At 30.0% G+C, this 25,140-nt stretch overlaps 4 protein-coding genes across 9 annotated transcripts; 1 reads left to right on the top strand and 3 right to left on the bottom strand.

Annotated features, from left to right (window-relative positions):
* Positions 1-1,560: 1,560 nt before the first annotated feature.
* Positions 1,561-4,603, bottom strand: LOC126852885 (glucosamine-6-phosphate isomerase). 2 transcript variants are annotated; one of them, XM_050598167.1, is made up of 6 exons: positions 4,353-4,597; positions 3,144-3,303; positions 2,774-3,058; positions 2,299-2,657; positions 2,095-2,176; positions 1,561-1,890 (listed from the first exon to the last, which is right to left on the bottom strand). In XM_050598167.1, exons 2-5 carry the CDS (start codon positions 3,265-3,267, stop codon positions 2,099-2,101), a joined length of 846 nt encoding a protein of 281 aa, XP_050454124.1. In that variant the 5' UTR covers positions 3,268-3,303; positions 4,353-4,597; the 3' UTR covers positions 1,561-1,890; positions 2,095-2,098. The 2 variants fall into 2 exon arrangements, with proteins under 2 accessions (XP_050454124.1, XP_050454125.1); XM_050598168.1 differs by lacking the exon at positions 2,095-2,176 and having other exon boundaries at positions 4,353-4,603.
* A 239-nt stretch (positions 4,604-4,842) lies between these two features.
* Positions 4,843-13,072, top strand: LOC126852879 (regulator of telomere elongation helicase 1 homolog). 2 transcript variants are annotated; one of them, XM_050598153.1, is made up of 12 exons: positions 4,843-5,066; positions 5,372-5,795; positions 5,885-6,140; positions 6,218-6,475; positions 6,625-6,935; positions 7,021-7,227; positions 7,290-7,452; positions 7,527-7,784; positions 7,870-8,109; positions 8,194-8,652; positions 8,734-8,878; positions 12,947-13,072. In XM_050598153.1, exons 1-12 carry the CDS (start codon positions 4,934-4,936, stop codon positions 12,976-12,978), a joined length of 2,886 nt encoding a protein of 961 aa, XP_050454110.1. In that variant the 5' UTR covers positions 4,843-4,933; the 3' UTR covers positions 12,979-13,072. The 2 variants fall into 2 exon arrangements, with proteins under 2 accessions (XP_050454110.1, XP_050454109.1); XM_050598152.1 differs by lacking the exon at positions 12,947-13,072 and adding an exon at positions 9,009-9,340.
* Positions 9,476-13,848, bottom strand: LOC126852882 (T-complex protein 11-like protein 1). 2 transcript variants are annotated; one of them, XM_050598163.1, is made up of 8 exons: positions 13,334-13,848; positions 12,966-13,085; positions 12,582-12,704; positions 12,090-12,384; positions 11,482-12,003; positions 10,717-10,901; positions 10,417-10,583; positions 9,476-10,351 (listed from the first exon to the last, which is right to left on the bottom strand). In XM_050598163.1, the coding sequence occupies exons 1-8, from the start codon at positions 13,342-13,344 to the stop codon at positions 10,104-10,106; spliced, it is 1,671 nt and encodes a 556-aa protein (XP_050454120.1). In that variant the 5' UTR covers positions 13,345-13,848; the 3' UTR covers positions 9,476-10,103. The 2 variants fall into 2 exon arrangements, with proteins under 2 accessions (XP_050454120.1, XP_050454121.1); XM_050598164.1 differs by lacking the exon at positions 12,966-13,085 and having other exon boundaries at positions 13,334-13,843.
* Positions 13,849-14,515: 667 nt separating this feature from the next.
* LOC126852881 (catalase) lies at positions 14,516-24,724 on the bottom strand. 3 transcript variants are annotated; one of them, XM_050598160.1, is made up of 8 exons: positions 24,380-24,724; positions 18,330-18,504; positions 17,929-18,070; positions 16,972-17,122; positions 16,648-16,827; positions 16,364-16,555; positions 16,048-16,284; positions 14,516-15,513 (listed from the first exon to the last, which is right to left on the bottom strand). In XM_050598160.1, the coding sequence occupies exons 1-8, from the start codon at positions 24,707-24,709 to the stop codon at positions 15,112-15,114; spliced, it is 1,809 nt and encodes a 602-aa protein (XP_050454117.1). In that variant the 5' UTR covers positions 24,710-24,724; the 3' UTR covers positions 14,516-15,111. The 3 variants fall into 3 exon arrangements, with proteins under 3 accessions (XP_050454117.1, XP_050454119.1, XP_050454118.1); XM_050598162.1 differs by lacking the exon at positions 24,380-24,724 and adding an exon at positions 20,134-20,154; XM_050598161.1 differs by lacking the exon at positions 24,380-24,724 and adding an exon at positions 18,991-19,105.
* Positions 24,725-25,140: the final 416 nt, after the last annotated feature.

Here is a 25,140-nt window from a genome sequence, read left to right as displayed (position 1 = left end):
AAATTTTTTTTTATTTATTAACAGCTTTTTCATGCTTTTATTAGTCTATTATTTTGTAATTATTTTTTTAATGTAACAAGCTTTTCTATTTAAATTTATTCTTATTTTACTTGTAGAAGTATCACTATTCGATTTTTTTTTTTTTTACTAATCTATACAGGGTGTCCTAAAAATTTTGACACACCCGAAGTGTGAAGGTAGATTGGGCCAAACTGAGAAAAGTCTTATATTTTGCAAAATTCGCAATAGTTTTTGCGTAATTAATTAAAATATGTGTATCAGCAGGCATGTACGACGGATTACTTGTGTACGTTTCTTAGCAACGAAGGTATCATCTAAGCAAGAGGTGTCAGCGTGACTCCACCTCTCGCTTAGATGATGCTTTTACTAAGAGACGTATTTTAATTAATAACGCAAAAACTATTGCGAATTTTGCAAAATCGTATAGGACTTTTCGACTCAGTTTGGTCCAATCTACCTTCATACTTCGGGTGTGTCAAAATTTTTAAGACACCCTGTATATTAACGAATACAAGTAATCGCATTCAAAAAAATTTATTTATTTAATTATTTCGATGTATTTCGCAAAAAATATAATTTCTGACAACATTTTTCAATATGATAAGAATAATAAGAAGCTTTAAGCTGACAAAATATTAAAGTTTGTTAAAGAAAATAGAGAGAGAAAAGATTAATATAGAAGAAAGCTTTTATTATATATTAATTTTGACGGATTTATTTGAGTTTGCTTCTAATTTCCGGCAAATGAAAGAGAATTTTTCATTGGACGGATCACAGATTAATATGGCTAATCGTTGTTGATGATAGTTTCCTATTTGCTTGCAAAAGAATCCATGAGAATATGGTCATCTTTCCTTGAAAAAAGCATTTAATCAATATTTCAATATTTATTAGAAATTAATAATATTAAACATAAGAATAACAAAGAAAAGACAAAAAAAATTCTGTCTCGAGAAATGAATTAAATTATGGCGACATAACATTTCGTTTAACGGATAAAAAATAATAAAATAGAGAGAATTTTTATATCACTTAATATGACAATTCGAGTCACGATTGGCACCACGTGATGCTTGTATACACATATATATATATATATATATATATATATATATATATATATATATATATATATACGTATACATATATGTGCCGGATGAGATTAATCTTTGCATGCAGAGACGCGTGTAGTCAATTCGCATGCGGCTATAATAATCCTCCCAGCTATCGTCTCGCTTCAACTTTTCTCTTTCTCTCTCAATACCCGATCAGTTTGTCCTCGTTTCATTATGAGGAATCTGTGATGATCCCGTGATTTATATTATACACAAATTATATATTTAAAGAGTTTTTTATAACAATTATGTGTCTTTAACAATCACATTGTGTCGTATTTTTATAAATATATAATATTCGTATATTAATTAAAAATTAAATTTGATAGGTCATATTTTGTTTATCGGAATGTTTGGGAATAAGAAATTAGATTAATTTTATAATTTCAAATCACATTCAAAAAATATTTTCCTGAGATACATGTGATGATACAAAAGATAAATTTATTTGCAGAACAATATAAAAATACATTTCCCTGGCATTTATATGGCAGTTGTAAAATACAGCATATATAATTAAAATTTTCATATAAATCAAAATATGATTAAAATAACAAATGTAGGATATTTCATAACATAATATTTCATCAATTTAGTCACAGCTTGATTATCAATTTTTAATTTATCTTCGTTCTATTTCTTGAATCCTCTTTTATTCAATTTCGACGATTCCCCTGAATCGTCAAAAATAATAAATTTCTCATTGTGCCCGGCTTTCTTGCTCGATCAATTTGCTATGAATATCCCACAAATTCTGTAAGAAAAACATGATGCGAATTTTAAATTTAATTATCTAGCATTCAAAATTTTTATGATAAATTCATAAGAATAGCTAAATATAATTTATATATCATATACAACTTATTTTTACAAAATGCAGAAAGGAAAATGGATATGTATTATTAGTATAATTTGACAGAATTTAGATTGATCATAAAGATCATGTGACGATAACTACCATTTCAATTATTTTGCACTGTGCGACGGGGAATTGCATTTCCATCTTCCTCAATCAATTTGCGATGTACATCACTGAGTGCCTATATAGCATACAAATTGTATACAAGACGGAATTTCCGTGTTATATTTTTAACTAACTTAGCGTGTCTCTATTTCATGATGAAAGAACATCGAATTTACATACATGATTAAATTAGATTACCTTGAAATATTTAACCGTTTTCACACGTAATTCCAAAGTTGCATCTTCATCACAGATAATAAGTGTACGAGGATGTTGTTGAAATGCTGATACTGTCCACATATGATTAATGCCCTCCTCTATTGCTTTGTAAAGGGCAAAGGCTTTATGAGATCCAGTGATGAGGATCATTACTTCCTTCGCGTCCATTACGGTGCCGACACCTACAGTTAGAGCCTGCTTCGGCACTTTATTGATGTCATTTCCAAAGAATCTCGCATTAGCCTCCAAAGTATCTTGCGCAAGAGTTTTTACTCTTGTGCGAGAAGCTAATGACGAGCCTGGCTCATTGAAAGCTATGTGTCCATCTGGACCGATACCTGTCAAATAATGTTTTACGAATAAAAAAACTTGACACTTTTTCTTTTTCTGCAAACACTTATTGCAATCAAAAAAAAATTTGTTGTCTTTACGTTTAATAAAATTACCAATGTACCTCCAATGAATAATTCTATTCCACCAGCCTCGTTGATCTTTTTTTCAAAATCATTGCACTCTTTCTCAAGGTCCGACGCATTTCCGTCAAGTATATGCACATTCTCCGGATTTATATCTATGTGTTTGAAGAAATTGTTGTACATGTAATAGTGATAAGATTCAGGATGATCTCTTGGCAAGTCGACATATTCGTCCATATTAAACGTCTTAACATATTTAAAGGAAATTTTGCCTTGTTGATAATATGATATGAGCCTTTTATACATTCCTAATGGTGTACCACCTGCACAATAGGAAAAGAAAGCAAAAAAAAAAGATTGATTAGATAATACAATTAAATAAATGTGTAAAAATAAAAATTAACATACCTGTAGGGAGACCGAGAACAAAATACTTATTCTCATTAGGATTGAAGTCATTGATTCTTTTCAGAACATACTTTGCAGACCATTCTGCGACATAATCCACTGTGTCACAAATTACCAGACGCATAATGAGTATCTAGTTTATTACAATTACAATCACAAGCTGCAAAATAAGAGAGATAGGTTTGTTACAAAATTAATATTTTTACATCATCTATGTAGGCAGTTTATGCAAAAATATAAATTATCTTTTAATCATATCCCAAAAATTAATATAATATATAGTATATAGTAAAAATTATTAGTATATAATAAAAATTATTAATATATTAAAAATTATTAGTATATTAAAAATTACTAGTTTATTAAAAATTATTAATATAATAAAAATTAGTAGTGAGTTTTCCTTGTTAATTATACATATAATAGAAATAAATATTACACATAAAAAAAAATTACACATAATTATATTGTATTTAAATAATGTAATTACTTATTTATATAAAACAAATGAAATATTTATTTCATTCAAAGCTAAGACGCATTGAATAAAAGAATTATCAAAAACAAGCTTATTCTTTTATCTGCAGTAAGATGTATTTACAGTAGCAGTTGCTGCATTTATTCTTATCTCGAAGATAAGCTAATGACACTGACCTTTTATTTCACATATAATCATAAAAAAATATATTCGTTAAGAAAATCTCTAAATATATATGTATATTAAATATATTCATATATATATATATATATATATATATATATATATATATATATATATATAAAATTTAATATATATATATAAAATTTTATATATATATATATATATATATATATATAAATTTAATTCAAATATTCTTCCATAAGTTTCTTAGTGATACATTATATATGAACCACTTATATTTTTACTACATATAACTTGCTTACTTAAAGTTATAAAAAAATATATAGGGATACGAAAGTTTACGTATTTAAAATGCTCAAGAGAAGACGTACATATAGTATTTCGCGTATATAGCTCTTTTTCGGGGTCAATAACCAATACTTGTTGACCTTCAATGTTCACTCATACACACGCGACAGATAAAGTTGATCTACGCGTTATTCAAAATTCAGTTTTTCCGCTCTTATCAGAAGACGGGGACGGGGAAACTATACGAATTCGCTTAGGAATAAACAAAAGTACAAAAAATAACTCGAAAAGGCACAAACCTGTTACACGCGTATCGCTCTCCAGCACCAACAACCGGTCGGTCTCACGTCAGCTGATCAGCTGTCACGCATGAATCCGATCGCTCGAGTTGTCTCCCCCACAAATGTAACGGCCTGCTTATTTTCGGTCAACTCATCGCTGTGCAAATCCTTATCGTGGTATTATCCCCAAGAGGCTTCTCTCTTATCTACCTTTTATCGCTGAACACAAATTACGAAAACAAGTCGAGACACTCTTCACAAATCGCGAACTCTACGTAAACAAGAGATCTGTTCGCTCAATTGCACTTTTTGCACTTTCTGCACTTTGTGCACTTTCTGTACTAACAGTGGGTCTGTTCGTATTAGCTGAACTGGCTGAACTAGTTCAGAGTTTATCTTTTTCTTTCCAATATGGAGAGTTAGGTAAGTAAAGTTAGGTAAGTAAAGTTAGGTAAAATGTGAAATATCCACTCGGGAATAAGATTAGGTTGATTCTTTATTCTGGCGGGAAGCGGAAAGAAACAAGAAGCATTCCCGTAGAATTATCCCGTAGAATTCTTACAGCTGATGTGTGTTTGTTGACTGACCGGACTCTCGAAATGCCTGACATTACGATTAATGATGTCGTCGTTAGCTTCCCTTTCAAACCATATTCCGTACAGGAGGATTATATGAGAAAAGTAATAGAATGTCTGCAAAACGGTCAGCACGGTGTTTTGGAATCCCCCACAGGTATACTCGTGTTTACAATTAATTTCGAAAAATCTTGATTTAGAAAATTTGCGTTAAATAGCATTCCAAAGAAAAAAAAATTGAAAATGTAAAGCCCTATATTTAAAAAAATATATTTTAAAATATAATTTTTTTTTTGTATAAAAACATAATTTATATCTTAAGTTAAAACTCGTCATTTGAGAAAATTTTACATGAAATATAAAATTTTTTGATCGATACATTTTATTTGTCATTTCTTTTATTTCTCCTTTTTTTATTTTATTTTTTCTATTTTTCATTGATTAAATAAATATATCCTATAGGTACTGGAAAAACTCTCAGCCTTTTGTGCTCTTCCTTAAGTTGGCTGTTGACAAAGAAAGCTCAATTACAAGCACAAGTGATAGCTGGTGCAGTTGAGAAGAAAGACTTTGGTGGACATTTTTTTAAATATTTGATTGATGGACTTGAAAAAGCATCAGGGGTACCGGATAATGTTCAAAATTTTGGATGGGCTATGCCCAAAATTATTTACGCATCCCGAACGCATTCTCAACTGTCTCAGGCTATGCACGAATTGAAGAAAACATCGTACAAACATGTCGCCACTGCTGTGTTAGGATCTCGAGATCAGCTATGCATTCATCCAGAAGTTTCTAAAGAAGCAAGTGCTTTTAACAAAGTACACATGTGTCATTCCAAAGTAAAATCAAGAACTTGTTTTTACTACAATAATGTCGAGGCAAGGTGTGTGCTTAAACACTCAAGCAATTTTTTAATTAAAGTGAAAAAATAAAATAGCTATTAAAATATTATATAAATTCTAATATGTTTAGAAAAGATGATCCTATTTTTAAACAAGAAGTGTTAGATATAGAAGATTTAGTTAAAATTGGACAAAAACACAAATGCTGCCCATACTTTTTGGCAAAAGAATTGAAGCAAAGCGCAGATATTGTTTTCATGCCTTATAATTATCTGCTGGATCCTAAAACACGAAAGTCACAAGGTATAGATTTACAAAACACTGTAGTTTTATTGGATGAAGCTCATAATGTCGAGAAAGTTTGTGAAGAAGCAGCGTCATTACAGGTATATAAAGACAAATTTTCTCCTTTTACGTTTTTACATATTTGAATTAAATATTATATATATCCTCTCTCATATAGATAAGTAGTACAGATATTGCATTATGTATTGACGAAGTAACTGCAGTGATGAAAGATATAGTTAAGGATGCAGATTTGGAAAATGATTTTTTATCAGAAAATAATGTTCAAAAAGATTTCACAGCAGAGGATTTATGCATCTTAAAGACGATGTTTTTGGAACTGGAAAAAGCAATCGATTCCATCGAATTAAGAAATCGTAACGAGGGAGACACTTTCCCTGGTGGATTTATTTTTGAATTACTTGAGAAAGTTGAGGTAAACATTTTTTATCAGTAAATACATATATATCTTTAAATACAAACATATCTTTATTAAATAATATTTTTAATTATATATATATATATATATTTTTTAGCTGTTTATTTATTTATTTATTTACAATGATTCTATGATTTTTATAATAGTTAACACATGGTAAGGAACAAATTGTAATAGATAAATTGGAAAAGATAATTTCATATTTGACAACTACTAGTACCTCTCCATTTGCAAGAAAGGGAAATGCACTGCAAAAATTTAGTGACTTATTGAAGACTGCTTTCAATAGTGGTAGTTCTATCGTACGTCACAAGGAGAAAGTAAAACGCTGCTACAAAGTCCACATACAAATAGAGGAGCAGAAAAAGAATTACAAGAATGACGTTTGGGAAACCAAGAAGACAATAAAAATGGATGGAAAACTTATTAGTTATTGGTGTTTTAGTCCTGGCTTTGGGTATAAATCATTTAAAGTAAAAGGAAAATATGATTATAAATCATACAAAAGATATAGCTGTGTTTTTTTCCTTCTTTTTATATAGTATGGAGCAGATGGTAGAACAAGGAATACGTTCGGTAATACTCACAAGCGGTACTTTGTCTCCGTTGAAACCGTTCATATCGGAACTTGGTATACCAATAGCGGTTCAACTAGAAAATCCACACATTGTAACAAAAGAACAAGTATGTGTTGGTGTTCTTAGCCAGGGTCCAGATAACCATCCACTCAATTCATCTTACAACACGAGGTAAATACTATTATGCATAGACGTAACTCTTTTATTATATTATCACACTTACATCTTCATAGGAATGATCCAAAGTATATCGCATCCCTTGGAAGAACAGTATATAACTTTAGCTGCATTGTCCCTCACGGATTGTTGATATTTTTTCCATCATATCCGATCATGAGAAAATGCAGAGATGAATGGCAGAATATGGGTTTGTGGACGCAGATTGCCGAACGTAAAGTAAGCAATATTTAGTATTACAAAATAATGTATTTCGTAACGTAATATGGTATATTAATAATTCTGGACAATAGCCCATATACGTAGAACCCAACTCGAAAGATGGATTTGTTAATGTGATGAACGAATACTATCAAAAAATCAGAGATCCATCTTGCAAGGGGGCGGTTTTCATGGCGGTATGCAGAGGAAAGGTCAGCGAAGGTCTGGATTTCGCTAATGCAAACGGTAGGGCTGTATTAATCATTGGTCTTCCATTTCCGCCCTTGAAAGATCCACGAGTTATGTTAAAGCAAAGATACTTGGAGGAAATAAGGACAGCGGAGAAAGAAGTATAAATCACACATTTAACTTCGATAAAAATTAATCATTCTGTAATGATCTCTAATCAGAATAATGAACAAATTTAATACTTAGAGTTTAACTGGGCAAGAATGGTATCAACTTGAAGCATCACGAGCTGTCAATCAAGCTATTGGCAGGATAATAAGACACAAGAGCGATTATGGTGCCGTGATTCTCTGCGATTGTAGATTCGAAAATCCAAATTTCAAGAAACAATTGTCCGCTTGGCTCAGGCCATACATAAAGAAGTTCACGAATTTCGGAATGATCACAAAAGAGTTACGCGAATTCTTTAGGAATGCGGAAAATATTGCAAGTTTTTACCCTAATTAATGCGACTAAAAAAAAAAACATTATATACTTAATAGTCTATTTTAAGTTGTGACAATTTCACAGCTGCCACAACCTAATGACTTCATTCGTGGACAATATGGGAACGAAGATATATCGCTGCCTGCCGTAGGCGCTACCTTCGAAACAACATTATCTCATTCTTTAAAACAAAAGGCACAAAGCAACCTTGTAACAGAAGAGAGTAAGAATAGTTTCGCTATAGATATGTATTTGGATGGAAGTATAAAGGATAAAGGAAAGTCGGTGAAGCCACAATCTGCGATCAATTTTAGTACTTGCAAATTAAAAGACAGTCAGAGTACATGCGAATTGGCAAAACATATCGACGAACCAACAGCTAAAAGAAGAAGAATCAATATTTTACCGTCCAGAGTTGATGCATATTTTTCTGCTCCCTCAACCTCTTCATCAACAGAAAGTAATTCTGTAAATATCACACAAAACATTAAAGAAGTGAATAAAGATGATAAGAAGACATTAGGAAAACAATATCTGAAAGATGTAAGTATATAAAGACTCTCAATAATATTTATAGAAAAGTAAATAATGCAATATTTGCATAAATGTAAATAATACTTTTAGGTAAAACGGGCGCTATCAGCGAATGATTATAAAACATTTGCAATCATGATACAAAGCTATACGCAAAATGGTGATTTTGATGAATTATTAAAAACATTGTCAAGTTTATTTCCACTCACCGGGAAATTACAGCATTTATTCATAGGTAAGTTTGTCTTTTACAGATCGATAAAATGAAGAGGTGAAATGATAAGAAAAGCAAACATTGTAATCTTTAAAATTGCGTGTGTGAAGTAAAGAGAACAAATTCACTCAAAAAATATTTTTATTTTTAGGATTTCAGAGTTTTCTAAAAAAACAACATATTGAAACTTTTGAAAATTATATAAAAAATAAAATGGTCCTTTCAATTTGCAGTATTAAAGAATAGTAAGAGAATTTTGTACATAGTTTTATTTAGTTAACTTAAATTTATGTATTTCTTTTTTTAGATAGACTAATTTTTTTTGTACAGACTAATAAAAGATTAAGAGTTTTTAACATGTTTTGTAATAAATATTTTATTCAAGTTTATGTCATTTATATGAAATTTTGATTATAAATTATGCTGTGAATGTAAAAATGGTGCAGGCATTATTATAGTGAGATCAAGAAAAAGTTCAAAAATATAAAATCTAATAAAATTAAATAATCTTTTTCTCTTTATGCCTTGTGAATAATATACTATAACTAGTAAAATTGGCTTTAACAATTATATAGGAATGATATGATACTCAATATATGTGTGATAAAATATTAAACATACTTATATGCATACTTTATTATATATGCACTTATATTACACGATAGCGCGCATTTAATAATCGGATATATATTATACATATTAAAATTTATACAAAATATTTTTGTTAAAAAATACGAGATAAAGAAGAAAAAATATTATCATGTATCATTAATTTCATTAAAATCAATATATTGTACATAATTTTTATGTAAACTCCAAGTAATGCATATATAAGCATAGAAAAAAGAAAAAACAGCACTGTTTTATTGTTCATCATTAATGTTGATTGGTGAATCATAATAAATATAAATATCTCTTCTATATTTTTTTGTTAAACATATATATATAGATATTATATATAATTTATGGATATCATTATGCAATTAAATAGACATAAATATGAAAAATTATATACACCCATAACTCGATATACCATTCAAAAAAGAGAAATCCATCATATCACTATTAAAAGAGATGAACAAAGAATATAGATGCAATTCGATACTTGTCATTGATCTGATTTGTGAAAAATTTATATAATCGATTGAAGCTATAAACAATCTCGATATAATCTTGCATATCTTAAAACAGAAGCGATATGCGTAAAGATGTATTAATATTCACTTTTTGTTTCTATTTTCATTTTTTACAATTCCATAGTATGTGCTCCATCTATCTCCTTGTTATTGTCAACATCGATTTTCGCAAATGCGTTCGCGACAATGTCTTGATAATATTCACCAAATACACTACGATTGTGCGAAATAAGTATTACAAATCGGGCAGCGATGGCCGTTAATTCCTCTTGCAGCGAGGAGAGACCTGGCGGTACTTGTTGGGGCGCAACAGATTGCGTCTGAATGATTTTCTGCAGGAATTGTCTAATTCGCAAACCTTAAAACAATATTTATTCATAGCGCAAAGCGTTAATATCGTCATACTAATTTTTATATACTTACTGACAAGATATCTGATCTTATGTTTTGTATCTACAAGATCGGCTATCTGGCCCTCCAATAATGTTTCTAATTCTGGAGACAACTCGGGAGCATCGACTTCCCGTAAAGTCGCTTTCACATCCTCTTTTACTTGAAGCACAATATTTGGCATTGCAGCTTTCAAATCCCTGGCGGAAGAATTGTGTTAATAAATTCCGCGTATAATATTCTGAATTAATAAAGCCACAAAGTTTATAGAGAAAAAAGCGAATAATTAATATATTTTAATCATAATTCGTCTTCAATTATGACTGAACATACTTGTTGGAATGTACAGAATCCAATAATGCATTCAAGTGCTCCTTAATATTCTTCTTAAAACTCGAAATCCCATGAATTGGCGCACCGATTGTATTATTAACCAATAATATCACAGACCCAATGACGCTCAATCTACTGGTTGTGTCGCGCAATTCCAGAATTCTTCCTTGATCCAACATCAATGTCTAAATAAAACACATCTAGCTTGTAATAAACTTATAAATAAATATGTAAATAGAAAAAAAAATAAAATGTTTTTTTTTTTAAAAAATGATTTTTTTATGAAAAAAAATGTCTTTTCAATTTTTTTTTCAGATATTTAATATCTTTATATTTTGATTACGGCAAATTGTTTTTTCATTATTTTTAACTTTTTAGATGATAGAGATTTAGAGATTTGAATTAATCGTTATTATTTTAAATGTAACTCGCATTATATTTGGCTATATAGTTATGTAATTTCTATTTTTAATTAATAGAAATTTTTTGTTATGCATCCAATTGAAAATTATCCGTCGAAAATTATCATGTCGAGTTTGATGTAATTCGCAAAAATCATTAATTCATTAAAATTACTTATTATATTACCAAAAATAATATCATATTTAAAAAAATAATAAAAAAATTCCAAATGGAAATTTCCGATGAAAAAAAATTTTTTTTCAATTTTTTTTTTCTATTAGAAAAAAAAAAGTTTTTTTACATCTCTACTTATCAAGTAACATAAAATCCCACATATTTTTCGATAAAAAAATAAATCCATACTTCGGCGTTTGGATTGAAATCCCATTCCAGGAGGTCAAGATACGCCTCTGTCACTAGAGAATGAGTGATTTGTCTTATGTTACTGGTATCGCTGCTCGATGAACTCGCGATCTTCTCCGGATCGAAATGGCTCAGCAACCATTTCTCCGTGTATTGCAGACCGTTCGAATTAATCTTTAAAAATTCGGCGAATTTTGCCTTCTCATACTCGACACTCATGGCGATGATGTTCGGTCTCATCATTGTGATGGTAAAATTTGCCAAGTCCAATCTCATTAACTGCAACAATTCCATGACACCTTTGAATGTCTCGATTATGTCCACCTGCTGCGAAAGCTCTTTGATCCTCTCGTCTCTGACCGGCGCGCAAATTTTACTCATGACAGAGATTATGTATTGCGCATAATGATGAAAATCTAATACACCTTTCTCCGCTTGCTGTTTGATCAAGTCTAGATCGAGCACTTCTCTGATATTTTCCTTGATTCTGGAATTTTGCGGCGGTACAAGCTCATCCAGGGACTGAAATAAGTAACATATATTGTTATACGATATTTGACTCTTGCTTTTCGGTTTGTCGCAAGAACGAAAAGAAATTATATAATTACTTCTTTAATCTCTTTCAACAAAATCAGTGCATGCGAATAATCTGGCGGGTCTTCGGCCAATTTCTTCGCTAACAGATTCCAAAAAGCTTTGTGCATTATTTCTTTTACTCGTCTATGAAAGCTACCGTCTTCCGGTTCCAATTTTTGCAATTGAAAGTTCTTATCTACCGCGATTTCATGCGCTAAGGCCATATTTTTCATTCCATTAGCAGTTTTTACAATTTCGTCAAAAGACACGAATTTCGGTGGCGACGCTCCCGTTAATCCTCCCAATATAAAATTTGACGTTAGTTCCCTGTTAATGCAAGAAATACAATAATTAAAATTAGTTGAAATAAATATGTATAATTAATGTTAATTGAAATAAATATATATAATATAATTAACAGTAGTTGGAATAAATATGTATAATTAACAGTTGAATCATGAATTTTCAACTCACGACTCAACTGTTATCATTTTTATGTCTTATAAATTATAAATTCTACGCACTTTTGCACTTCCTTTTGCGCTTCACTTTGCTCATTTATATGTACATTATTATCACAATTCATTGATGTACCAGCATCATCCGCATTATGTTTTTGTTCATCTTCATTCTCCATTTTTTGATTGCTAAATAATTATAAACAAAATTTTATTCAATTTATTAAAGATAAATAGAGAAAAAACTCACAAACTAAATGTTTAAATATTTAAAAGTCGTTAGGAACATACATTATTAATAGAAATAACTTCAAAAATATAACATGTAGCTTTTAATTGTTAACATTTCACTAATGATGAAAATTATTCTCTGATTAGTAAAACAACAAACGCAAACTCCTGCAAATATTCTGCATTGTTTTTTTATTCAGAAGGAACTGATAAACTGACCGATATAAAATAGCAGGGATGAAATTTAATAATGCCATGGGTCTTAATAACTTGCGACTAAAGAAAAGATAGCAAAGGGTTACACCCCATATTACTCCAGCACCGACCAAAACTTTGTTCCTGACAAAACATCATTCAATTATATGTACATCAAGATCTTCCAATTACTCTTTACAGCGATTGATAAATATCAATGATAACAATACAAGGACGAATCAATCGATGCACGAAAGAACAATATATAGTATGCTACAGCTTTATCATTAGAAAAAAAAAAGAAAAAAAAATATTTGTAAAATTCTATTCGCAGATAAAACTCTTGTACATAATAATATCTATAATATATAAACATATATAATTATATATACCTGTCTGGCATAGTGTTGGATGTGTATATAAATAATTATTTAAAAGATTGGCCGTAACATGATCTGTGCGTCCACAGAGGAGAGACCGTTGCGAGAGTACACTCTTGGAGGAACAGAAAGAGGTCAGAGAGCTTACTCTATAAAAAGAACACCCACGATTTGCGCTGCGAGGGGAATCTGCAAAGACAATCCAACTGCATTTTCATTTCCCCAGTATTTTTTAACAAAAAAAAAAATTATAATAATAATAATTAGTCGTGCAGGTTAATCGTACGCAGTTGACAGTTACACACGATGAAGGGCCTTCTCAGAGGAGAGATTCAAGTCCGTCAACGCATCGGATTTATCTGCAAACGCGTGCGTTTGTTGACAGCATCCCGTGACGGGATTCGTGAAACGAACAGCTGTGCTGTAATTGTATGTGTGTGCACTTATAGCATCTCAGACGAGGAATTTGGCCGGAAGTGTCACGCTGCGAAGCGCGCATTTAAACGCACGTAGCGCTTATTATCGTTGGAGAATCTGTTCTTTCGAACTTACAATCTACTTCGTTCAAACTAAATTTTGGAGGAAGAGAAAATAACAATTTTTTAAAAATGTTTTATATTTTTTATAGCAATTTTAAAATAAAATTAAATTAAATTTGAAATAAAATAAAATTAAGTTCAAATTAAAATAAAATTAAATTTGAATTAAAATTAAATAAAATTGTTTGAATTGAAATAAAATTAAATTTGAATTAAATTAATTTTGAATTAAAAATAAAATAAAATAAAATTAGATTTGAATTAAAATAAAATTAAATTAAATTTGAATTAAAATTAAATTTAATTTAATTTAAAATAAAATAAAATAAAATAAAAGTTATCATAAAATTATTCCTTTTTACACAGTTAGTTACTTTAATTATATCGATTAAAAGATGAAAAGAATGAAAACGTACCTTTCACGAAACTCACGGTTTGACTCCAAAATGACGGATAAAAGCGGATGCGTTTTGAACGCAGGTTAAATGCAATCGAAATAGCTTTGTTGCCACAAGTTACCCTAATTGGAGGTATGACTCATTTTGCTGTCTACCTTGAGAATTCGCGCAAAGATAAAAGATCTTCCGATCCTTTTGTTCGCAGACAAAAGCTACGAGAATGATAAAAAAATGCTACGATATATATAATGCATATGTATAGCAATTTTTAATTTTATTTACATATAAATCCTCATCATACACATACAGATTTTTCCTTCGAAAGAATTATCCGGCTTAAAAAATACTCATTTGCAACACTCATTTAAAATCGATAACAATTGTAGCAAAATATGTTAGAAAATAGTAAAGAGTAGAATAATGCGTTTTTTTTATCCTCCTTCAATAGGCAGAATACATAAGCTTCTTATACATAAAAGGCACCGCAGAATAGGTTCGCACCTACACCTTTGTAAAATAATAGTTAGCGTTACAAGGAGCAATAACTCCAGTGAAAAATTTCGATAATTAAAAGTAGTGTACAACATTGCGGAAAGAAATATTTTCAGTAATAATCGCTGATAAACAATGTAAAATATTATATATCGAGGAATATATATTACGTATTTAAGTAGCAAGAGCTACATTCCTAACAACACATATGTTCAAAAGCCGTTCAGATCATCCGAGGATACAAATCATCTTGATGTGGATGTCCTCTGGATATTTTTTGAACATGTATGTTGTTAGGAACAAATTATAATACAAAACTTAAGAGAGAAGAGAGAGAGAAAGATGTAGATATAAATCCTCTTTAGAGATTGGCTGATTTGCCCAAGGCGTTGATCTGCATCCCGCATTTACGTAAGCCCTCCGTTAATCTCTGAGCAAGATCGACGTCCACCCGGGCAAAATTTCGCACGGCGCGCTCCACGATAAACGGCGAGGCGCCGCGCAGACTTCCGACCATGTTTTGCACCAATCTCTCTTTTGCGGGTTCGTCGAGGATCTTCTTCCAGAAGGTAGTGACCTGACCGAAGTCGTCCTCATCGTCGGGATTGTAACGATCCACATCCCCGCTCACGTGGAACGGTGGCGAACGAACGGCCGGACACTCCCTCGGTCCGGAGAAACTGTTTGGATAATAATTCGGCGCACCTCCGTGATTGTATATAGCCATGTTACCGTCTCGCTGATAATGCATCGTGGAGATCGCCTACGGGATAAATAATCGCATTTTTTAATTTTTAGAAGATGTTTCAATAAATATTATATACTAATCGAATAATGTGATGTATTTTAATAAAAATTATAATAATAAAAATAATAGTAATAGTAATTTTTATTATTAATCAAATAAAGACTTTTGCTAAAAATATTAATTTAGAAATAATAATAATTTATATAAAATATATTAATAATAATTTATATTAATATTTCTCGAATAATTTTTTAATAACTTAAACCCATATAAGATATTTTTACATAAATCAAAGTTGCAAAATTCATTTCTTCATATAAATATAAGTATGAAATATAAATATAAATATAAATATAAATATAAATATGAAATATATATATGTTACTTGAGTGAAAAATCTTTACTTCTTTTCTTTTGAAGAAATATGGATAAAAATTATCGCAAGTTGCAAAATAAATATAATACAGAAAGCATGGAATTATTTATCGTAACTATAGAAAAAAATGCCAGGAATCATATAGTTTATCCTGTCGCAAATTGGAGTGTTACCTTGTAAGGACAATTCACTGGTAACTGAAGATGATTCGGTCCCAAGCGATGCCTATGAGTGTCGCCATAAGCAAAGAGTCGACCTTGCAACATTTTGTCGGGACTCGGCTCGATACCAGGTACCATGTGCGCCGGATCAAAGGCCATTTGCTCCACATCAGTGAAATAGTTTTCGGGATTGCGATCCAGCACCAATTTGCCCACCGGTATTAGCGGATATTCCTTGTGAGGCCAAACCTATAAGAGAAATTCGTATAATTTTCAAAAAACAAAAATCTTAAAAAATAATCTTCGATAGAAGAGTAATAATAATTACCTTTGTCAAGTCAAACGGATTCCACTTGAAGTTCTTCGCTTGAATATCGGTCATTACTTGAATGTAGAACGTCCAGGACGGACATTGCTTTCTAGCAATAGCATTGTAAAGATCTCTAATCGAGTAATCGGGATCGGAAGCGCTGAGGTCGGCGGCTTTCTCTGCAAGGAGATTCTTGATCCCTTGATCGGTCTGTCGATTATCAAATATTTGTATTGTATTAAAGAATTCTAATATTGATAGATGAAGATATACCGCTATTTTTTGCTATTTTAAATAAGAACCTTGTAGTGGAATTTGCAGTAGACCATCTCATTCTTGCAGTTGATCAATTTGAATGTATGAGAACCGTAGCCGTTCATATGGCGGTATCCATCGGGAATGCCTCGATCGCTGAAGAGAAACATAACTTGATGCGTCGTCTCGGGTCTGAGGGAGATAAAGTCCCAGAACATGTCAGCATCCTAAAAAAAAATTATTTATATGATCTCTAACTCACAATATAATTACTTACACATATGCTAATATAAAAATAAGAAACTTATTTTATACATAAATGCATTTGATCATTGAATCAATTAGCTATCTGTAATCACATTTAAACGGACCTTCAAGTGGGTCGCGGGATTTCTCTTCTGCGTGTGTATGAAACTTGGGAAGAACAGAGGGTCTTTGATAAAGAAGATCGGCGTATTGTTGCCGACGAGATCCCAGATACCCTCCTCAGTATAGAACTTTACGGCGAATCCACGCGGATCTCTGAAAAATCAAAACGGAACATCGATAATAATTAAAGAAATATATAAATAAATATATATATATATATATATATATATATATATATATATATATATATATATATATATGAGAATATTTTTGCCTATTCATTTTATTATTATTTAAATTTTCCACTCGAATTATGTTGCGTCAGTGAAGCGCAATTCAGAAGAGTAACATGCAATTCTTTCAAAAATCATGTTTTTCCTTTATTGCACCATCGCTGAATGATGAAAAATCATTGTATTACGAAAAATCAATCGAGAATCAATATTTGCTTTGCCGATGTAACCGCGGGAGCGATTCATTCACTTTCTACTGACAATAAAACAAACATTTATGGCGGACATTGCATCATAATACTTACTTCAACAGTGTAAAACTTGTTGAAATAACTATTTATGTATAGCATTTTTTCTATTTTATATGTAAAATATAATATTATATCATATTAATATATTAATATAAAATATAATATTATATAATATTAATAATATATTAACATATATATTAATATACTAATATTATATAATTTATAATATTATAATTTATAATATTAATATGATATTAACACTATATAATTATATATATAATCTATATTATATTAATATTTTATATATAATATTTTAAGTATTTCATATATTCTTGCAACGCACATTAAATGTATAAAAAGGCAGATGAGAGGGCACATAGTTATCTCATCTTTTGAATATTTATTAAAACGTCTGCGAGTCAAAGTTCAATAATAATTCGCACTACACTATTGTAACATTTTTCTTATTTATTACCTGACAGTATCGGCAGAACCGCTTTCGCCACCAACGGTGGAGCATCTTATTGCGATGGGAGTCCTCTTTCCGATGCTGGAAAATACCTTCGCTTTGCAATATTTGGTGATATCGTGGGTGACTTCAAAGTAGCCGAACGCACCTGGGAAAGAAGAAAAAAAAATACGTGTGAAGTTAATTGATAAAAAATATAAATATAATATTTTAATATCTTAATATTTTGTTAATGAATTTTGACGAATATTTTGTTAATGAACAAAAATAATAAATTATATAAATTATAAATTAATTATATATTATATAAATTATTTATTAATTATATAAATTATAATAAAAATTATTATGCAAGAAAATAAAATATATTGAATTGGTGTGCACTATAAGAAATAAAGCAAGCGTACCGGCTCCCTTAGCGTGCACAACTCGTTCAGGGATCCTTTCTCTGCCGAAATGCGACATTTCGTCCAGATAAACGAAATCTTGCAGCAGCATGGGTCCACGAGGACCAACGGTGAGGCTGGCCTTCTTCTCGGCGATGGGCGCTCCATTTGCAGTTAATAATACGGGTGCCTCATCCTGTAAAAAAAGATAAATGCAGATTAATTGTTCGTCGATTGAAATGCGCAAAATAATTTCATATAAAACAGTTTTCATGTCAGGAACTAAATAATCACGAAATATATAATCCTATTAAAAAAATAATAATAATAAATAATAAATAAATAAATTAAAAATAAATAAATAATAAATAATAATAAATAAATAAACAAATAATAATAATAAATAAATAAATAAATAGAATAAAAAAATAAATAAATAAAATAAATCAAAAATAAATAATAAATAATAATAAATTAATTAATAAATAAATAAAATTGATAACAAAAAAGAGTCTTTTAGTCACGTCACACATTTTATATTTTATTTTTTATAGTTCATTTCATTAATTAGAATTTAAAATCTGAAAGGCTCTGTGACACTTGTTGAATTATTATTACAAACACATAAATAATTAAGCGATAGCTTAACTATTGTATCAACAGCCGTATAAAATTTTGTTACACAATCAGAATCCTCGTGATTAAATCTTTTCTTCTTTTTCCAAAATGCAAGGGAGAAACCGCGATGACGGGCATGACATTCCCTGTCACTATTCATTTCACTAATGAACAAACTAGAAGTGAGTGTGCTTTTTATAATAACAATCGCGATAAAACCATAATACGATAAAAATAATCTCTTTCGTCGATCGTATAGGCGTGTAGGATCTTCTCTTTCAAAATCCTATCTATCATCTAAGAAACCTCATTCGACGTCCTGTTACGGCAATTATCCAGTTGTGTCATAATCACAATTTGCTCGCTCGCAATATTATTGCGACGTGTTTTCTTTCCTTTAAATTAGAAAACGTTAATTTTTTCTCGGGCAAGCAATTGTTGCGAAAGCTTTAGTAAAAAATTGGTAAATAATTGATTTTTTATATAAAAAATAAACTTATATAACTGATATTAATCACAAAAATAATCTTTGCAATAATCTTGAGTGAATTACATATTATAGTTTTATATTTTTTTTTATATATAAATTTCTGTCTCTCTCTCTCTGTCTCTTGATAAATATATTTCTAATAGCTATCATCTATTATTTTTTATATCGTCATTAAAATTCTCATACAATAACATCTAAAATAAATAATTATTGAAAAATTAATAAGTTGTTGTAAAACATTATTGTTGTAAAGTATATTTTTTTTAATATTTTGATTAAAACTATTACAATTAATTCATATATTATTATTTTTTAGAAAAATATTCTTATATAATTATATTCTTATATTCTTATATAATTATAATAATTAATACATTACACATACAATAGTAATATACTTTATATATTATATAAACATTATAAATATATGCTAATATCATTAACAATAACTTTGTCTTTTAAATAAATAAATGTAAATATTAAAAATGTCAAAAATATAAAATACATTATAAAAAAACCTAATATATTAATGTTTAATAATTATTAATGTTTCATATATTTCTCTAATTTTAATTTAATTATTACACATTTTTATTTATTAGTTACTTCAATCATTTATATTCGGTATTATTGGTTTTATTCTTTTTTTCTCTAATTTAATTTTTAATTTTGTATTTATATTATTCATTGAAGTTCAAGAGAAAATGTTTCTCTTACCATTTCGACGTTCAGAAAGCCTCGATGCAGCAAGATTGTATGATAGCGCGCATGGTACGATTCCTACTTCTATGCGTGTTGCGGAACGTCGCAGTTAATTTGCAATTAATTTGCATGTTACGTTAACTATTTATTTTTTTTTTTTTGCGATGCACACCTCTCGCTGCGCGATTTTATTGCGCGCGAATAATATGCAACTTTGCTTCGACGTAACACAGCGCACGTTGTCTTCAAATTATCGTCGTCGATCCTAACTTCTGCGGAATGTAAATTATATACGAGTAAGCGTAGTTTTTTTATTTATTTTTTTTTTTAATGACCCAAATAAATTTCACCTGAATGTTTTTTTATAGCAAAGTGACGCCATTTCACCGCATATATCATATGTGTCATATGCGAGATAAGCATTTATTTGAGAAATTTATTGATTTAATCTGATAGACACGATTGTAAAAATTCCGCACAATCGGGATAATCTTTTACTTATCCATATCTGCGCTTCGTCACGCCACTGTATAACGCAATAGGAGTTTAGTTATTTTCCGTATCTTTATAAAACATACAATTTGCCATGCAAAACAAATCACTTTTGAATCTAAATAAAAAAAATGTATAAACACGAGATTCATCTCCGTAAACAGCGCTGACAGCTAAAAACTCTGGGATTTTTCGAGGAGAATCGGCTGAAGAAAGAGAAAGAAAGAGAGAGAGAGAGAGAGAGAAAGAGAGAGAGAGATTGCGAACCGCGATAAGAAAAAGTGTATGGTAAAAAGTCACAATATTTGTCGTGCTTTAAACGCTTTAAAATTCTGTAATTCTTGGTGCTTCCTTGGATTTTCAAACAATGAAGCTATTTGTATGTCAAATATATTTTTCATAGACGGTGTAAATCTACTAAAGTAATACTAACTAAAGTATAAAAAAGAAAACAATATCAAATAAACGTCTCAGCTGACAATCAACAGTTGTATGTGTCTGTATAAATAAAACTAATTTCAAACATTTTTGCAAAAAAATGCACCAACAAAACTTGGAATTTCTTACGTAAAAAATCTCATAAAATTTAAATAATTTTTAAAAAATATTACGAATTAAAAAGATTATTTAATGCTACAAAAACACTTCTGTTGATCCAACAAGTTGCATATGTCCAGAAAACATACAAAGAACATTCAGAGAATATCCAAAGGATGAACATCTAAAGGATATCCAGAGGATATCCAAAGAATATAAAATATCCAGAAAATATAAAATATGTAGAGAATATCCAGAAGTAAAACATCCTTTGGATGTCCATGGATGTCTTCTAGATTTGTGTTAGGAGAAGTAATCGCAGTTTTAATTATTAATAAATTTTATATAAAGCAGACAATATTTTTTTGATTCAACTTTTATTTTTGTTATATGTCAGAGAATATAGAAAAAGAGAGAAAATAGCATGTGTCATATCCTCGTATGCATATTATTTGAATTTTCCTTGAGTAAATAATATATATCTAAATAGATTTCCATTCTTATCATCACTCAGCTCATATGTATAACGCTTTTATCTTTTAAGCTCCGCATTATTAAATGGAAACGTAGAAACTAAGATTAGACTTCCATATTATAAGTTTCTGTTATGTTTAATGATGCGGACAAAGTTTTTATATAATGTTCTAAGAGATCGGAAGCTATCGGAAAAATACTAGAAATTATATTCGTATATACCAATATCTTAGACAGAGAGAGAAAAAGAGAGAGAATTGCAAAAATTATATTGATTAAATTCATTATATAATAGTGGATGTAATGCTGTAAGTGTTTTGGCTCTTTAGCAGAATTTTGTTTACAATATATTATACATTGTAACATAAATTCTTGTGCGTATAAATTGAGCAAATATAAATCATCACCGTGCAATTTATAAATTTAGCCAAAAGATTAAAGTTATTGTATTTACTTTAAGATCGACATTTATATGAAAGAGAATATGAAATATTCTCCTTCAGACTATTATATTTATATTGATATTTTGAAAAATCTGATTTGAAATTTCACGAGATTATTATTTTATTTTCCAATATCATAATGACGTAAACTTTCTAATTTGATGTAATGATTTTTGCTTAAACAACAGAGAGGATTCAGGTCAAAATAACAAAAAAGACTAGTTTTGTTCTTGATTTTACGTCGCAAATATCAATTTAATGTACAGCAAAATGTTCTATGAGAGACATTTGTTTCTTTTTTACTGACAATGAATATTTAAACTTATCAGAGATCTTTTAATATATTAAACGGTAGATTTTGTTTAAATTAAGTTTGACGTAAATATACATGATTATATGGATGGAATTTTTAGATATAATTATTAAAAAATATGGATATAATTATTAATATAAATGTGTTTATATCTCGAGAAAAAAAATCTATACTCAATCAAGTATAAATATATAGGGTGTCCGGCGTCAATCGCCCGTCGTGTGCAGGTAGAGTAGGCAAAATTGAGAAGAAAAGTCCTGTACCATTTTTTTCGATAACCCTTAATAAAAGAGTTATTATTGAGTGAAGTCTGGCAATTCAACACCGACCTTTAGCTGGACGCACGTCAATGAGCCGCGCGCCTAGCATGTGTGCGTGAGCACTCAGCTGTTTACAGCGTCTCACTGACGTGCGTTTGGCTAAAGATCGGCGATGATTGGCAGACTTTATTCAATAATAACTCTCTTCTTAAGCGTTATAAAAAAAAATGGTACAGGACTTTTCTCCTCAGTTTTATCTGCTTTATCTGCATACGATGGGTGATGCGATTGACGCCGGACACCCTATATATATATTTGTACATTGCATGTAAAATATACATAATATGTGTTTTTCTCTATTTGTATCTAGGAAAAGACAATAAGGATAATTTTTGCTTTCTTTCTTTTCAGAAAAATTTGAAAAATTGAGAAAAAATTGTCTATATATAATCATACATAAATTTATATATTTTGTCGCACTTTACTTCATATATTCCTAAAAACAACGATATGAAAATTATTCTTCCAATTATTTTTCAATTATTTTTCTTATTACCATCGCATGTTTCAATGAACAACGTGTAGCAAAATAATTTAAACGATCGATATATCTACGATTCCATCTACTGGAATTGTTCTACTTTTTGATGTATATTTGCGTCGTCAATTATTATGTGATAATAAGAAATAAATATTAAATCTTAGGAAAAACATTTTGGAATTATTTTACTTCGAACGAGGGAAAGGAATTGAATTAGTTAATCCTAATTTCTAATTCATCATGCGTTAATCCATTCCCTTGATTTGAAACAAAATAATTACAAACTGCTCTTCCTAATATTTAATATTTATTTATTCCTATTCTTATTATTTATTTTTATTATTTATCCTATTATTTATCCTTATTATTTATTCCTATTATTTATTCTTATATCTTCGTTTACACCTTGAAATGGTCTCATATTAGCATTTTCGTGTGTTTTGGAAAAAAGTGCAATTTATAAATAAAATAAATTAAACAAAAAAATGTAAAAATATTCTCACACACAGATAATGATATAATACACTTCAAAAGTTTTATACAACGCTAAGCATTTGTTTTTATCCTATTTCTTTCGTAATGTAATAAAAAAAAATCAGATAAAGAAATTTTTTTTCAGACATATTCGCATTACTTTTCGCTTTCTATTAAAGATACGTATATATCATCTCCGTATAATCATCTCCAGACGATTGCAAAAGAATCTGCTATTAGCAGGTAGATCTGGGACATCCTGTATATATATTTATATCTCTTTAACAATAATGTAAGTGCAATCAGTAGCACGCAATTGCAGTCAATTAGGAAAAATAGCCGAGTCATTCTCGCATCGATAATTATATCAATTGATGTACCTGGCATAACGTGACGTAATAATAACAAAATTCAAAAGTTGTAGTATACGCACCAAAGATCCAAGCGGGTATCCAATCAAGCTTTCTCATCATATATATATTTTCTAAATTTTCAAAAATATGAAATCCCACTAAAAAAAAAAAAAGAAATCCTCACGAAGGTAAAAGGAATACGCCAAGTACGTAAAAAATATCTCCCAACTTGTACGAAACGAAAAGTTTAAAAAATAATATTTACAAATTTAAAAATAAAAAAATGCGAAATCAATCATCGTATTAATACAAATGCGTTTAAGCACCGCTGTAACTGCGTTTGATGCACAACACGCATGTTTACGATTTCTTACCTTGAGAGTTTTCTTGTAATCGTTCAATTGTTCGGATGCCGGATCTCTTCGGTCCATCTTGTCGATCGATCCCTCGCAGTTGGACGAGCAGTTCCTGTAGTAGACAATCGAGCAAGGCGCGACGAGGCAGTTCGCCGAAGTTTCGCGTTGACGTAGAGAGACTGGGTAACTGGTCGGCGGCGATGTTGACGACGAGCTTTTATCGCGTCCGTGCGAATGACGGAGGAGAACGAACCTTGGGTGGGAATAAGAATCAGCGTCGCGTTGACGAGGAAGGAGAGGCGATATCGTTCGAAGGAGACGGACCAAGTCCGAACACACCTTCGACATTCTTCGATTCTCGTGGGATTGGGATCTTAAATTGAAATCTCTTATCCGAAATCTTGGCGCGAAAAGTAGAGAACGCTTTTAATATTCGAAAAATCATTATACCTGAAACAATCTTATACAGGATGTTTCAAGTCAGGTCAATGAAATTTTAGGATCTTATATAGGAAATTGAAGATGATAGGAAAAATAATCATCTTCTCTTCTGAAAAAATAAAAATCTTAGATGGATGTTTTATGCGTGTCTTTTATATTATTTTTTTGAGTCTTCTTTTCGTATAATTGTCAATAGGCCACACTCACTCTTTCTTTTTGTTTTTAATATTCGAAAAATCTTTATACCTGCAACAATCTTATACAGAGTGTTTCAAGTCAGGTCAATGAAACTTCAGGATCTTATATAGGAAATTGAAGATGATAGGAAAAATAATCGT

This window comes from Cataglyphis hispanica, chromosome 11, assembly GCF_021464435.1.
Source record: "Cataglyphis hispanica isolate Lineage 1 chromosome 11, ULB_Chis1_1.0, whole genome shotgun sequence".
In the NCBI taxonomy this organism is placed as follows: domain Eukaryota; kingdom Metazoa; phylum Arthropoda; class Insecta; order Hymenoptera; family Formicidae; genus Cataglyphis; species Cataglyphis hispanica.
Note: the sequence above shows the minus strand (reverse complement) of the source record. Positions and strands in the feature narration are given on the sequence as shown.